Source organism: Aspergillus campestris (assembly GCF_002847485.1).
Source record: "Aspergillus campestris IBT 28561 chromosome Unknown P168scaffold_7, whole genome shotgun sequence".
Taxonomy (NCBI): domain Eukaryota; kingdom Fungi; phylum Ascomycota; class Eurotiomycetes; order Eurotiales; family Aspergillaceae; genus Aspergillus; species Aspergillus campestris.
The window spans coordinates 745941-762248 of NW_020194342.1; the positions used below are offsets into that span (position 1 = coordinate 745941).

The 16308-nt window shown below is 49.8% G+C and overlaps 4 protein-coding genes across 4 annotated transcripts; 2 read left to right on the top strand and 2 right to left on the bottom strand.

Moving 5' to 3' along the window:
* Positions 1-761: 761 nt before the first annotated feature.
* P168DRAFT_290844 (flavin adenine dinucleotide pyrophosphatase) lies at positions 762-2344 on the bottom strand. The gene is made up of 3 exons (XM_024837301.1): positions 1922-2344; positions 1669-1835; positions 762-1596 (listed from the first exon to the last, which is right to left on the bottom strand). Exons 1-3 carry the CDS (start codon positions 2006-2008, stop codon positions 978-980), a joined length of 873 nt encoding a protein of 290 aa, XP_024692286.1. The 5' UTR covers positions 2009-2344; the 3' UTR covers positions 762-977.
* A 95-nt stretch (positions 2345-2439) lies between these two features.
* P168DRAFT_290845 (GMF family protein) lies at positions 2440-3481 on the top strand. The gene is made up of 3 exons (XM_024837302.1): positions 2440-2479; positions 2549-2910; positions 2980-3481. Exons 2-3 carry the CDS (start codon positions 2839-2841, stop codon positions 3169-3171), a joined length of 264 nt encoding a protein of 87 aa, XP_024692287.1. The 5' UTR covers positions 2440-2479; positions 2549-2838; the 3' UTR covers positions 3172-3481.
* A 4395-nt stretch (positions 3482-7876) lies between these two features.
* On the top strand, positions 7877-9090 carry P168DRAFT_238080 (uncharacterized protein; the record flags this gene model as incomplete). Its single annotated transcript, XM_024833593.1, has 4 exons — positions 7877-8047; positions 8119-8681; positions 8740-8934; positions 8994-9090. The coding sequence occupies 4 exons, from the start codon at positions 7877-7879 to the stop codon at positions 9088-9090; spliced, it is 1026 nt and encodes a 341-aa protein (XP_024692288.1).
* A 4047-nt stretch (positions 9091-13137) lies between these two features.
* P168DRAFT_237784 (uncharacterized protein) lies at positions 13138-14876 on the bottom strand (the record flags this gene model as incomplete). Its single annotated transcript, XM_024833572.1, has 7 exons — positions 13138-13221; positions 13273-13416; positions 13472-13669; positions 13731-13945; positions 14012-14152; positions 14217-14635; positions 14695-14876. 7 exons carry the CDS (start codon positions 14874-14876, stop codon positions 13138-13140), a joined length of 1383 nt encoding a protein of 460 aa, XP_024692289.1.
* Between the last annotated feature and the right edge of the window lie 1432 nt (positions 14877-16308).

The following is a 16308-nucleotide window of genomic DNA, read 5'->3' on the forward strand; positions in this document are numbered from 1 at the left end:
TGCCTACCTGCCTACCTGCCTACCTACAATACATACTAGGTATTTGAAGTAGATACACCTAGGGTGGTTTCTATAGAAGAGAAAATCTCGATAACGGGGTCTTGCTTTCATCATTCACATACTATATATCTATCAACTTACCTACTTACCAACCTACCTATCAACTCACTCTACCTAGGCTAGGTATAAATAAACATACTTCAGGCATACCACAATGGAATGATTCTACTCATCCTCTCTACCCCAGCAGGGGGTGTGAGGGGGGGGTTGGTCTCAGCAAGGAGGTGCTGCAGAGTGCATCTGCATGTTAGTAGGCTCGCCCTCGTTGCTGGTGTTTTTTTTTTTTTTTTTTTTTTTCTTTCCTCCTCTCTTGTTTGGAGTCCTTCCTGGAGTGAGGTTCTGGTGGGTGAGTCACTTGGTTGTTTTGCTTTGCTTTGCTGGAGTATCTGCTGTAGTATGCTGTTCTGTGGTGGTGGGGGGGGGGGGGGGTGTTATTTGCTTTGCTTAATGTGTGGTCCTTTTGTTTCCCCTTTTTTGGGGGGGGGGGGGGGGTTATCTTCTTCTCGCCGCGGGATTGCTTCTCTATACTGGGGAAATATATATTGGTGGTTTATTGGCCGTGCTTGGATTGGTTGTTTTGGAGGTTGTGGGTTTGTTTTCTTGGTCGGATATATATATATAGGTATATATAGTAGTAGTAGTAGCAGCACCGACTGGGTAAACTTTAGTTGGTACGTTAGTGTAGCTTGAATGGTTGAGATCGCAAGACAAATCATAGGTACTGTATATACATGCTTTAGGTGAAGAGTTACCCATCTATGTACGTGATGAACAAAACCAAGCAGACAGAAAATGCCACATTCAAAAAAAAAGAACCACAAACAAAAACAAGAGCAGAAACCAAACCAACCAGCTACAAGCCAGATTGCGATCTATGGGTAAAGTCATAATCATCCAGTATATAGCAAATATCACTCTTACTCCCCATCCTCAGGCACATCCAGCTCATCCTCCTGCGACACCTTCGTCCCCTTCACGTTATGCTCCACCTCCGCAACCAATCCATCCATGAACTCCTTATCAGTCCCCACGAGCGTAACCGTATTGCGCTTCTTCTCCCACCGCGGATAAGACCCGACCTTGACGCCGCGCGCCTCAACCCTCCCCGCCAACTCCGTCAGGTAAGGCGCGACCTCGCTCTCGGGCAGCGGCGTGCTGAACAGATACCGGTAGATGCCAGTTCCATCGGGGTTCGACAGCCGCGGCAGCAGCGACGGCTTGAGGTTATCGAGGAGGCGCTCGAAGAGACGCGGGACGCCCGGGAGGATGTAAACGTTGCCGTTGACGACGGCGATGGGCACCCACATGTCGTCGGCGACGAAGACGGCTTGCGCGGCGAGCGGGACAGCGGGGTCGTGGGGAAGTTCCACCATGCGCAGCTTGGCGGTTAGCATTGGGGAGGGCGTGTCCCAGTCGAATTGGGGCTGCATGGGGTGCGGGCGGGAGAGTTTCTTCATGCGGGCGAAGGCTTCTTGGTGGAGTTGGAGATTGAGGCCGAAGGCTTTGGCGATGGATTCGTAGGTGATGTCGTCGTGGCTGTACGAGATTGGTTAGCTTTTTGTTTGTTTCGTTCTTTATTGTTGTTTTGTTAGAGGGCAGAAGACGAACGTTGGCCCGATGCCGCCGCTGGTGACGACGAAGTCGTAGTTGTTGCTCATGCGGCGGACGGCTTCGCTGATTTCCCCTTCATCGTCGGCGATGACCTCGATGCGTTTCAGCTGGATTCCTAGCGAGAAGCAGAATTTGGCGAAGTAGGCCGAGTTTGTGTCGATTGTCTGTCCTGATGATTAGCACCAGGCAAGATGGAGGATCACTAGGATGAATATCCAATGGACTCGAGAGAATGGTGTAGAGTGCCTACCTTCCCACCGAGTACTTCATCGCCAATGATCAAACATGCTGCCGTGTGGATGGTCTTTTGGCCGTTGGTGAGGGCAGATGATGTCATTTTCGGGGAGAGCTCGCGGGACAGGGGCAGAGAGGACGTTGAGGATGGAAAAGCCGGGGAAGTCGATATCTGGGATAAAGACGGACGAGAAAGATGGCGGGAGAGTTGGCCGAGCCGAGCGAACATGCCTCCAAGTAGAAGGAGAGAAAAACCAACTGGAAGCTAGCGAGAATGGCAGAGAAAGCGATTTGTTTATCAACTGCTGAAGAAAGACGAGAGGGGAAAAGATGAGACAAGCCAGAGGGCGGAGAAGAACGCCAACGGGTGGGGAATCAATTATCCAGCATGTCAAGCTGTCTCCCCATCCCACCTTTTCCTCTCTCCTCCACGCCATCTTTCTTCTTGACTCGACCCCACTTCCAACGCAGGAGTAGCTCTCTTTATCGATCTTTATTGGTTTCATCTATATTGGCTTGTTGCACAGTATACCGCCCGATTATAGATACTGCGAACTTTCCACACAGCGCCATGGTGAGCGGACGTGCCCCGCACCGCATGCGGAAGACGGGGGTTTGCTAATGACCATCTCTCCCACCACAGTCCGAGTCGCGATTATACTCCTTCTCCCCGGAGACCAGAGAAAAGCTTCGCAAGTTTCGCCTGGGGACCTCGCGAGCCAAGGATGCGCAAGCCCTCATATGTACGCTCCGTCCGTCCCTTTGATCCCAGCCCGAGTTCCGTGTCGCGCGTGACAATGTCCATCATGTCCATCCAATGGCGTGCAGCCGAACAGAGCAGTCCAAGTCCAAGAATTGACGACCGATCCGACAGACATCATCGACTCCAAGAACCACGAGATCCGCCCGGAAGATGAACAGGTCTACAGCAAGATGGAGGACTTGGCCGACGAACTGCCCGAATCGTCGCCGCGGTTCATCCTGTTGAGCTACCCGTTGACTTTGGTACGTCCCTCCATTTTCTCCCCATCCAACACATTGTTGTCCGTCATTTGCTCATTTCTTGGTGACTAGGGATCCGGCCGCTTGACTGTCCCGTATGTCCTCCTCTACTGGCTCCCCGAAAACTGCAACCCCACCTCGCGCATGACGTATGCGGGCGCGGTCGAGCTGATGCGCTCCACGGCGGAGGTCAACCGCGTGATCGAGGTCCACGAGGAGGACGATATCACTTCGATAGAGTCGAAGTTGCAGGGCGCGGATTGAGAGCAGGTCACATCATAGTTAATGGATGCGTTTTATAAGGGGCGGCGTTGTGTATTTGGCCGGTTTTTGACAGTGGACCCAGATCGATAGAAACATCGCAACCTGTTTTATGTATAGTCACTCCCACGTTGGTTAGGATATCTGTCAGAATACCCAGCTTTGGATGTCCTATCTTAGTCCAGAGACATCTTGGTGCTCAGGGGTCTCGACTTATCGATAAGGACTAAGGAGTGAGCTTCCTACCTGAAGCGATCATGGACGGAGCGACGGGTAAACCTCAAGGAGAACGGGGCAACACGTTACAAAAAGGATAGAGGCTGATCAGGTCCCACGAAGGCTCCGCAAGGCTTTCCTCCCCGTCCTGCACCTAGTCCTCCATAAATCCCAAGGGGGAAGAGGGGCAGCAAGCATTCCACTCTCCACCGCAAACCAATAAAAGACAGCAACCACATCATGCTATTGATCCTCAATGTATCCGCAGTCCGTACGTTGCATCTGCCATCCCCTCCCCGGAACCGTTATACGGCTCCGTTGTCCTCCCCCACCGCACTACAGTGGAGCAAAAAGATGTGGCTCGGGTTCCCGGTTAGGTAGGAGACTTCCTTCAACTGCGTGACACTTAGCGGACAGCAATCAACTCATTGGAGGGAAGCGCTTCCGATATGATCCACCGCAGACCCGCAGATCGGTGAGTTCATGCCCACGGAAATTGGAAACGAGCTAGTCACAGCCGGGCTAAAAGTAAATACATTTATGGTGTAAAGTATTGTGAACAGAAACGGATCATGCATGAGCTGGACCACTATCCGTCCTGACATCCGACCACTACACTACAGGAGTAGGAGTAAGGACCCAGCAGCGGCTAATCTTACCATTCATTGGGATTCTCGCAGGCCCCGTAATCCTGCCGTCGATGTCAAGCCAATGAGTTGTGCGGGAGTTCGGCACGGACCAAATCGTGGATAGGTGTTTGGGGGGTTTTGTCTGAGACTGACTTTGACTTTGAGACTTTGAGACTCTCGGTCGGATCTCTTCATCGTTCAACTGATCTCTCCATAGTATTACCCATAGCCAGTCCAGAACACATGGTCCCGAAACACCATCGTAGATACCACCACAGCCATACTTCGTACCACTCCAATCCCCCCATCCAATCCTCACCCCCATCGCAAGTAACCCTGTATTCCCCAGACCGTCCACACGCATGATACAATTCACAACGGGGAAAACAAAAACGCCTCAATCAGCGGAACAACCACCGTCGCAATCCGGTAGGCAGATTTTCTCCGATGGGGAGGGGAGAAGGTTGGGGGGGGGAGCGCTTGCACCCCCAACTTGCACTAACTCGGGCGTCGTGGCACAGCCGGGTTTCCCCCCTCTAACTAACTCTCCTGACGAACCACACAGCGCGTGTTCGACTGGGGTGGTCGACTACCCAAAATATTGCTACTTCCATCTCTGGAGTAGCATACTGAGGGAAAGGTAAAATCTTCATTTCGCTAATCGCACCACCACCATCCGCGAGCGGGCCGTTCGGGTTCTGCATGGAATGTTTTCCCCCGTTCTTTAACTAGCCGATGGCGATGACGATGGTGATGGCTTGGCTTGGCTTTGGCCTCTTGTGCTAACTAGACCGTGTGTGTTGCGCATCATGCACTGCAATAGATGAGCATTACCTTGGCTTAGCGAATGGGTGTGTGCTAAGTGTTTCGTTTGGGTGATGGGCGCGTCCGCGGCGCATGGGTCTCCCGCTGTCACGACTCACGAAGGAAGACGATCGGGTATGGATGGTTTCATCGTGTTGTAGTGGTTGTGGTGGTGGATTTCAATGGGGATTGTTGCATGGGTAGTGTGGTGTGGTGTGGTGGAGGGAGACCAGGTAGATATCTATTTAAATAAAGGCTACTGCCTTATACAGCATACAGCGCCGATGGTCCACAGCGATCTCGTCAGGGATTACTGCGGCATCCTGACCCTCATTGCTGGCTACGGAGTATTGACAGGGGGGGGTAATAAGACTATATCTTATTTTAATCATTTTATTTTTGAAGCTTGTCAGTAGAGTGGGGAATATCGCCGATAAGCCACGAGTCTGGAGATTGGGCCTGCGAATCCTGCTCCTACTCCGTATTGAGTAAGAGAGGCTCATAACTGAATAATAAAAGAATTAAAAGAATTGAAAGAACAAGCCATGCGACGCCATGCGCTCACCTTCAAGTCCCGTAGGGGGTTCCCGGGTCACCGATCGATCTACCAACGACCTCGTAGGTACTTACCACTTAGTTACTGAGGTAGGGCAGTACTGACCAGCGCGAAAGGCTAGTTGGGTTAGTTTCACTTGATCAGCCCGTCCATCATTCTGTCAATCTGCCTGGGCCACTGATGGGCTAGCTCCTGTCATGGCTAGTTTAGTGGGAAGTGGAAAGGAGGAAGGACGAACTCCTGCCGAGGCCCGGCCGATCCAGGACTATTCCTGGTCTATTGGATTCGGGGAAACTATATAGGCAGCTATTGTTCCGTGGGATTTTCTGGCAGGTGGCTAGTCGGTAGGTAGATGGTTAGGTTCCTGCCGAATGGAGGTAGGAGTTGATTATCTATGTATACTTCTGGGGTATACTTATCTGAGGGTAAGCTATATTTATATGATTAAAGATAGATGATCAAGATAATAAAGGAGTATGGGACTACGGAGACTTTGGTGTTTTGTAATTTGTGACAGTATTAAGGGTGAACTATGATTATGATTATATGAACAATGATTGTAATTGTTACAACAAGGACAATGAAGAAATAAGAATCAAAATAAGAATATGGATAGTATATGAAGAATCAATCATACCAATAGATTCTTAAAATAACATGTCTCCTAGAGTATAAAGTACCATGTATGATAATCTCCTACTATGTATGGAACCAGACGCGCCCGGAGTCTGGTCATCTCGGGGTTTGGAGTCCACTAGAGAAGCTGTGCCGCAATGCTCTTGGGATTTGCTATTCTACGTCACGGGCTGGGGCCAATCCTGTCGGCGTTGTCAATAGGAAGAGCCCTAATCAATAGACAGATGAATACATAAAGAGAAATAAAGAGAGAAAGACGTAAGATTACTATCAGGTATAATCTATCTATCATATTCCTCCATGTGGCTACCAGTTCATTGATGGCCTGATCATGGATCATCAACGTCCCCGGTCGCATCATACTTATGCAAACCAGGGTATTGGGACACCATGCATAAAAACCATCATAAGTCCCGAATGACGGACAACATTTCGGGGTTTGTGTTTCCACCACGGGATTCGAAGAGTTCATAACTTCAGGTTTAAGCGACCGGAAGGAATGACTACTGCCTGAGTGGGTAAGGTGTGCTCCACCCCCCGACAAAAGGTTATCCGCGCCCCATTTGCACCAACCACGGGACTGCCCCGGTGGAGCCCGGGTCGGGGCTCGCACGGATCGTAACTAACCTGACTTGGGTGGGTTTTCCCCTTGGTATGGGCGGTATGAGCTTGTATTGTCTGGTAATTTCTGTCGGATTCTGTACTATGTGGTCGATATTATGTTAGTCGGTACGGGCAAACAGGTGTGAAAAAGCAAAACGTCCCAAGGAAATCCCTGATCTTCCCCCTTCCCCTAAATATTGAATCACCCCATATTCCATTCTACCCGTCGAGAGATGATTAGATATGTAGGGAAGTACGGAGTAAAGAAAAATAGATACCCAAATAGATAGAAAATAAAATAAGATAATACGATAATAGTGTCAAAACATAAAATCAAATAAGATAAGCAAGATTATCCCCTGTATATACACCTCGTCATACATAATCCCCCCTGTCACCCCGGTCACCCTACCAAAACCATGTGCCACACGCACTTGCGAAAGGTCTAAAGGTTCCAACTGACGCTGATAACTTGCATTGTACATCAAACCACCAGCCAACCACTCTCCCTTCTTCCCACTCACCTTACCCACCACCCCCTCTCGCTCGCCCGGCTCCTCCCCCGAATCGTCTTATTTAGCGTCCGACTCGCGCTGTGGCGCTCTGAACTGTTTGATTTCTTTTCTTTTTTTCTTCTTCTCACCCTCGATCGATTCTGTTCGGTCTGAAGGATTTGTACGGTTTGATTTGAGTGTATTGCGTACCGCAGGATACGCGTATCAGGTACGTATAATACCATACAGCAAACGGCGTCTGGGATCATACCCATACCTACTACTTAATATTATCCTTCTCCCTCACACCGTCTCCTCGGGTCCTCCCAAACCTCTGGAATTTGGTCCCCCCGTGTCACCAACCTGTCACAGTCCAATTTCACTGCAGGCTGACTTAACCGGCTCTAACTCCCCTGCTCGAGACAGCTTTTGCCACTGCATCTTCTGCTTCATTTATTTCTCCCATCTCGCCCTCCCTCTCGTGCATTAGTTTCATTCGGCCAATTTTCCACTCGGCTAATCCGCCCAATATCCCTCGTACCGGGATCGATCGAACTGCTGGCATTCCTTGCCAAGTATATCACCACTATCGCTGGAAGGCGCCCATGAAACATTCGATTGGATTGTGGGATTGAAATCTGTATCGCCATCTATTTATCGTCCAATCGGGCAATCGACCACCCCCGAATCGTGTTCACCCAATTGCAACCGGTTCATCTCAAGCAGCATCATTTGTTGGACACCAGCGCCACTCGACCACCCGAAGCAACATGTCGAGCCCGACCGATCCCACCCGCCCTGGCAAGGGTAAGCAGGAAGGCCTGGGCAAGTATATCAAGCGCATGAGCACCGCCTTGAAGAGGACCTCCACCTCCAAGTCTGTCGCTGGATCCACCGCCGAAAGATCTCCCACCCAGGAAACCACCCCGACCGCGGCGTACGTCTTCACTTGGTTTGCTCGAGAGTGTAGAAAGTGAACTGACCAGTGTGCAGACCTAAATCCAAGACTAAGCCGGTCGCGACCAAGGAACCCGCCTTCAAGCCCGCGCCGCCACAGCCCGCCATGCTGTCCCACTGGAGCGTTGTGCAGGAGGAGAAGGCTCGCGCCCTCTTCGCCAAATACGGCATGACTCTCGACCCGGGCGAGTGGAAGTCCCCCAACGACGTGACCGTCCAACGCGTGACCAAGCCGATCCGCATGAGAGTGCGCCGCACCTGCCACCGCTGCCAGACCACCTTCGGCCCCGACAAGCTCTGCGTCAACTGCCAGCATGTCCGCTGCAAGAAGTGCCCCCGCCATCCCGCCGCCAAGTCCCACGATCACGGCCAGCAGAACACCGAGGCCGCCCTCAAGGCCATCCTCGCCCGCAAAGCGAACCCGGCCATGGCTGCCACTAAGCGCAAGGAACCCGAACTGACGCTGCCTTCTCGCACCGGCGGCCAGGACCTGGTGCGCCGCCCGATCGTGCAGAGGGTTCGCCGGACTTGCCACCGCTGCTGCGTTGTCTTCGCTTCGGGCACCAATGAATGCGCCAGCTGCAGTCACGTTCGGTGCAAGAAGTGTCCTCGCGACCCGTATGTTCCTCTTTCTTTGAGTATATATCTGAGTTGTACTGATTGTTGTGACTGGCAGGCCCAAACTGCACAAATATCCCGATGGATACCCGGGCGATGCCGAACCCCCCCGCGAGCAGCCCCCGCGTGCGTGGAGAAAGCCACGCCAGCGCGTCCGCTACACCTGCCACCAGTGCTCGACCGTCTACCGATCGGGCGAGAAACTGTGCTCGAACTGCGGCCAGGAGAAGGGACCGCAGACTCTCCGCGACCCGTACGCCTCCCATCCCCCATTCCATAACCCAATTGAACCAGCAGGCTAATAAATTACAGGCCCAAGAAGCAGCGACCCGAGCCCGACCCCGCGATCGTAAAGCAAGTGGAGGAACGACTGGCCAAGGTCAAACTGGACCTGAAACCGGGCGAATAAGCATCAGAGACATTCAACCATCTATCCGCGTACGCGGTCTTCACCTCACTCAGTTTATCCGGTCATTCGGCAGCAAAACCAACTTTGCGTCCACTCCTTACGATAACGATTCCCCTTGACATTATACTCTACTTCTTCCAAGCGCAGCGAAGAGACACTGCCCAGGGCCTACGGGCAGAAGGCCATCATCCGTCTCTGGATTAGCTTTTATTATTCATCAAACCATTTTACACACCACTACACAATGTCACCACCCATGTTGTTCAGTTGACCCAGTCAAGCGAACCAACCATTCAACCAGTTCAATGCAAATCGTAAAACTAGCCGGCTACTACCACCTCTCCCAAAACAACCACCTGCAGTATAATATGTACGTACACATGTAACGTTCTCCCCAAGCGTCGCACCGGTACCACATCCGTAAAATTATACCCAACCACGCGCGTAAGCGTGGTAGACACGCACACACCCACCCACCCAGCTGTCTGGAACTGACAGGTAAGGAAGTAAGCAGCCAGCTAGCCAGCTAAACCAAGCTAAGTTCCTACCTGGTCGGATCGACCCAAGCAAGGTAACAAGCGAGGAAAAGAGTAAGGTCTGTATGTATGTATGTATGTACGTATCTCGGAACGAGTGGATTCATCGGGGAGTGGATGCTGGACGGGAGGGAGGGAGGGAGGGCGCGGTGGGGCTGGTTGGCTGGCTGGCTGGCTGGTTGGGTTTTTTTGATCCGTGGGTGGGATTGAACTATGTTTACTTTTCCTACTTTTCCTTTTATTCTTTATTTTTTCTATATTGGTATTTTTATCATTTTATATTGTTAGGACGAAGACGGACGTTGGATTGTGTTACCTACCTACATAATCCACGGACTACTGGGAAGCGACAGTAGGTGTCTAGATAGGTGGTAGGTATATCTGAATAGATCAAACGAGACACTATAATATACAGAGTATAGACAAGGTAGGATCGGACTTACGAGTCATGAGTTTGTCTGGGTCTGACTTTTTACTTTGAGTCAAACAGACCATGATGGTATTTTATTTGCGTTCTGGAGGAAGATTGCTCAAGCAAACATCTAGGTAATACTTGATACTGGCGTAGATTGATATTTATAGTATCTGATTGCTTTCTTTCAGTTGAACTCTATCGATTTATGGATGGAAGTTCGGAAGTATAATATGTGCAGGAATTTTCTAGCTTAACTCAATTGATATAATCAATTTATGGAAAGAATAATATAGAAGAAAGAACATCGATCGGAATCCACTGATATCCTACCTTAATGAATTCAATGTAATACTTAGGGTACCGTATATACCTAATACCTACTGGTAAAGACTCATCCATTCATAACTCAGTATAATACACTCATCCTGCTCCTCCTCCTCCCTCTCCTCAGTCCATCCCCCCTACTATCTAACAGCTACCTCTAACCCCAAACCCATCCCAAAGGATCAAAAATACCCCCCCGTCACCACCCTCGGGGAACAAACACTCCCCAAAAACCCCACCCACAACACCCATCAAAGACCGACCCGCGCGTTCAAATCCCGCCGGCCAGCAACCCGACCAGCCCGGCCCGTAGGAATCAACGCAGTGGATGGCCCCAAGTGGGGCGCGGATGGGATGTGCTGGCCTTGATTCAGCTAGCCGAGTCAGACCATCGGCTTCCGTTCTACGCGCTTATTGGAGTAGTGGGTGGTTTAGTGCTGCGCTAGTGGGGTGGGTGTAGGTACCTAGTGGCTGGGTTGGGTTGGATTACGGGGCGGGTTCCGTGGTGTTGGGTTTGGGTTGTTATTATGGTGGGAACGGAACGGTGGGAGGGTGGGTTTTTGTTTGTTTGTTTACCTGTCTACCGACTCGGTGGTCAGTGGCTACATATGGTAAGATGGGTGGGTAGGTATAGGCGATGTTTGGGATAGATTGCTGGCTGGCTGGCTGGCTGGTTAGGTCGGGTAGGATGGATAGGTGAGACTTGTGTATTGTATTCCTTCTTGATACTTCCAATGGACGGGATATAGTGAATGGATAACACGGAGAATATTCGTGTCATCTCGGGGATAATAGAGAATACAATGGAATAGGAAAAAGCTTTCCCCTGACATGTTCTATCCCTATTCTAATTACATCACCCACGACGCCCAGGCACTATATGACACCTGTCAATGGTGCTTCATCTAGGGATTGGTACGGAGTGCTTATCCACTAATGTACGGGTAGTCTAGACTGATCTTCGTCGAGTACAAATCAAATCAAGTATAGGGAGTATGCACCGGTTGAGCAGCAAACCCCTAGCGTGGATATATCAAGAACATCCGTGCGGCTGAGCCCTTCGATCGGTGATTGTGTGGATGGACGTCGGGATCTTGGTAGGGACTTGTCTTGGTAGGGATTTACAGTTAGGCTTGATATGTAGATTGATGTAATATGTACGGAGTATATTGTATATTATGTATACTACTCAGTACGGAGTAGATAGGAAGTTTTTGTGGTGGTTTCGTAAGTCGATGGGAAGGAGTGCTGTATATACATTGTCTGAATATAGTTTGAAGTTCACTCTACTGATATGTCACCGAATATCTTAAAACACAGTGGATTTGGCAAATACAAGATAGAAGCAAATGACCAAATCCTAAGAAGCACTGTTGAAATAGTTTATGATTGGATTTGTCCAATCTAGATACACATGGGTTCAATCATCGAGAGCTGACGCCCTAATTCTTGCTTGGAATAGATGAGTACACTGTGTTGGGATATCAGACACAAACCCCGACCAAATGCCGATTCGGTACTTAGTGAGTAGCTAAGCTATTATTATCATTCCGTTCAATCGTCAGCCTCTAAGCCGATCCTTAGTACTGAACGAGGCGTCTTTTCTACAGACGATACTATACTCGGGGTTCTTGGATCGTGTCGGGAATCTGATATCGGGGTTCCGCATACTGTCTTGTGAAATCACCTTGAAGACTGAACTAGACTAAACCAACTAATGGAGAATAAATCAAAAGAAAAATAGAAGAAGAAAAAATAAAACCGACGTCGATCGACTAGACCCCGTACAACCCACTACATCTCACTGTCTTAGCTTCGGCGACCAAGCCAGGCCTCCCACGAGGCTTAACGAATATCAGGCACCATTCCAAGATCAACACCTTCGAATCAGGGGCACCCGGGAGAATCATCCGTAACAAAGCGAGCAGCACCTGCAGGACCAGCTCGGACTCTAGCTAACCCCCAAACATTCAATAGACAGGACCGACCAAAAGAAATGTATCACCATTGTCGATCCTCCGACGGAACAATTTTAGAGATCGGACCTACCCCAAGAGGAAGGACTCGGTGGGTTAGTAGTAGAGGGTGGGTCTGATAGTGGGATATTTCGGGATTCCCCCTTCCTTTCCACTCTCTTCTATCCCCTTAGATAGGAGAGCTTATTGAAATGACAGAACATGCCTCGGTTGGGGATATTTATGTCTTCTTCCGTCAGATCGGTATGTGTATTCTCTCTAGATGCCGGGGTCTCGGGAAATACGCGTCTGGCATGTCATATCTGGGCTCGACTTGTCGATGGCGCGAAGCTTTTTGTTTTTATTTTTATGTTTATGCTTTTTCTAAATATGGGACATAAATCAGGAGTTTAAGGTATCTCATGAGTGGGGTGGGTTGTCATTGTCTATTGTCTGAGCTTTATTTCCCAGGAGTGAGGCTGTCTTTATGCTTGAGCATAAGTCTGGATGGTCTTATTTTGGATAAAACTTGTCACTAGGTAATAACTATGGATATTGGAGTATTACCCTGTCTATAAAAACAGACCTTGTCATCGGGAGTTGTTGTGCCCCATCAGTTTGCTGCAAGAGAAGGGTGCTATGGTAGTCGCCATCACCTACTAATAGCTCGTGCTTTGCTACTGCAGGAGTAAACGGCCGAGTACTTAGCATTTTTCAACAAAGAGCCCCAAAGTATTCATATCAACACCCACCAAATCAACATGCTAGTTACAGAGAATCAAAAAATGTATAGAACAAATCAATACTAGATTTGATGCTATCCAGTACTTCCGCACGAAAAGCTCTGGCTTTGAGGATTGTCGTGTATAGCCTTGCCGGAGGTATACAGCCCTAAGCCGCACTGAACCTCGTTAGTCACAACGCGCACATAGATAAGACTAGGTGGACAAACCAAGATGATCCCACAACAGAGACAGAAAACATTGACGAAGGTCAGGGCGATCTTGCTGAAGGAAGAAAACCACCGGTGATAGTTCATATACAGCCAGAAAATTCCCGGAATCCCTAGACAGAACCAACTGGCGAATAGCGCCGTCTGCCAGGAAGTCAGTACGCGTTGCTCGAAAGGCGTCAAAAAGTCATGCACGAACCATTAAACTGAGAAGATTATTGAACACCGGAATCGCCTCCGCGATAATCCACGAGACAATCCACAGAAACAATCCGATCGCCACCCACGAGCCGACGGCGACGAAATCCCGCTTCTGCATGCGATTTGTGCCGGCGAAGACACGCACGTAGATAGATTTGCTTGCAACATGGCCTGTGAGGACGCCCGCGATGATGATCTGGTTTAAATTTGACTGTTAGGTCTCTGTTCCGAATTCAGAAGGCCCGCTGAGAACTCACTGTCGGCAGGGCGATGCCGTAGGCTACCTTCGAGACGACGGGCCCGGCGGCTCCCAGCGCCGGGGAGGGAACGTCTTCCCCGACGTAGCAGTATATGACGACGGCGGCAATCAGGTAGAGCGATATGTCGAGTGACTGGGTCAGGGCAAGCGACTTGGTGAAGTCTTTGGGGTCTCTGAGCTCGGCCATGATGTTGAAGAAGGCGTTGTGGCTGGCTGGGCTGTGTCAGACTCGGTCTCTTCGCTTCCCTTCTTATGCCTTGTTCTCCAATGCGAGCTTACCAAATGCAAACACGACGTTCGACGCTGACGTGAAACCGGTGACAAGGTTCGTATCCACGATGGGACCAACCTTCGGGGGCTTCCTCTGCACACCAACCGCAATCATCGTCACGAGGACCGCGCAGAAGATACTCGTGAACGCTGAGAAGAATAAGCCGACAGCGTACAAACTATACTCCCCAGGGTGCGCTAAAAAGATACATACACGCCATCGACAGCCAAGACATATTCTTCAACGTCCGCGGCAAAGAGAGAAGCATAGACACCACGAGCCCCACAACCCCGAAAACAATCGAGCAAGTAGCATGGCCGGTAATGGTATTCATGGCCGCAATGAACGTAACAATATGACTGGCCATAATGAAGATGAGGAAAAGCAGCTGTGCGCCGAAGAACAGCTCGCGCCCGAACCCGCCCATCAGCACCTCACCTGCATCCGCCATGCCAGAAATATGAGGGTACCTGAGTTTGAATTGTCCAATCACGTACCCGGTGTACGAGCATAGGATGCCCAGCCCGATGAGAATGACAACGGCTGGGGCGAGTCCTACGCCGGCTACGGCTGCTGGCAACGCGAGGATTCCCAGCGAGATGGTCATGGCGACCATTAGCAGGCCACACTGCCTGTGTATGTTCGGGCCAGGGTCAGCGTGGATAAATGGGAGTGACGAAGTTGCGCATACCACCATTTGAGGACTTTGTATTTGATCTCGGCGTCTTGCTCGTCTCCGAAGGCGTCGTCGCGGTAGGGTATGGGGCACTCGGCTTGCACGTCTGGGTCCAGCACGTCGGTGTCTCCTGGTTGGTATTTCTCTCCATTGACAGCCTCTATGTCGCGAGACCGGTTTTCGATTTCTGGGCTCATTATAAGTATATCACTGCTGCTATTATGGCTGTATCAAGGGTCATCACGGTCGTTGAGCGGAAGACGAAAGAAAGATCGTAGTGGGAATCGACAAGACATCTCTCTGGATGGCGACAGCTCTGTCCCAAGTACCAGAACGAGCACATCAAAAGAAACACATGACATTGACTGCCAAACTCTCAAACCAAGCAAGGACTAACAGACCGCTATCCACAACAGGTGTCATGATCGGACTCATGCGATGTGAGAGAGCAAGGGGCTATGGCTAGTGGGAAGGCTCTGCAGCGGTTGTTATAGATTGCATCCTTCCAACTGTCGAGTGAGGTAACAACTGATCAGACAGTTTCTCATATCAGGATCTGTAGCAGTTTCCAGGAGTCGAGTTGCATACCAGACGCTTTATATCAGACGGTCTGTCTGACTTGAGTGACGTCGAGAGATGTGTCTAGACTTTACCTCAGCTACACCAGGAACACTGGACAACAAAGAGAGTTTAAGGTAATACATTAGGCAGAACAGCTCAGAACGAGGAGATCTCTAGTGGAGAATGTTCGTCCTCGGGGTCCAACCGGAGCACTTATCAGGAGTGACATGGCGTAGATATACATCCTCGTGGGCTCCGACAGCGACAGAGCCATCCTATTTCAAGGATAGTGTAGATCAACATGGATGCTAAGAAAATTATAATCAAGGTTACTTCATTCGTAATCGAATCGTGCTAAGCCACTATTGAGAGCATTGCTATACAACCAGGTGGTGGGATTGGAATCGCACACCGCTGGTTGCGTCGCCAAAATCTCCGAGTCGTCCAATATAAGACGGATGTACAATTGTAGAGCCTCCTTGCGTCCGACACGTTCGTATTGAAGGATTATTGTCCTGCTTGGTGACATGTCTATTCTCTGGACAAAGTTCGAGCAAACCTTGGGTAGGGGCTGCAGGGTTCTCTATTGACTGCCCGATGGCGCTGAGACTTAGTCAGAGATATAGAAGGCAAGCATTAAGTAGACCAAACCCACGAAATTACCTGATGTTTTTTTGCTTTTCACAAAAGAAAAGGTAAATACTAAACGGTCTTTTGAGTGTACTGGTATGACCTTTTTACGTGTCTCAAACTTGACTTATATGTTACTGAGATGTTATAAGCGGTGGATTAAGTCTAAACCACGACCGTCTCAACCAAACTCTGTGGACGTCACGACAAGTTAGAAGAAAGCATACTTTGCCAGCGAGGTCATATTGTACTGCGACCCACCTGCCTTAATTCAGAATTCAGATGTTGGATATACACGTGGATGGGTAAGTGTGTTGTGGCATGTATATGTATATGATTATGCATATATTTATTAGCTGTCTGTAGAAAATTTCATGCCGTCGTGTCGATATGTATATACTAGACGTAAATCCAGTTTCTCTATCAATGTATATTCAG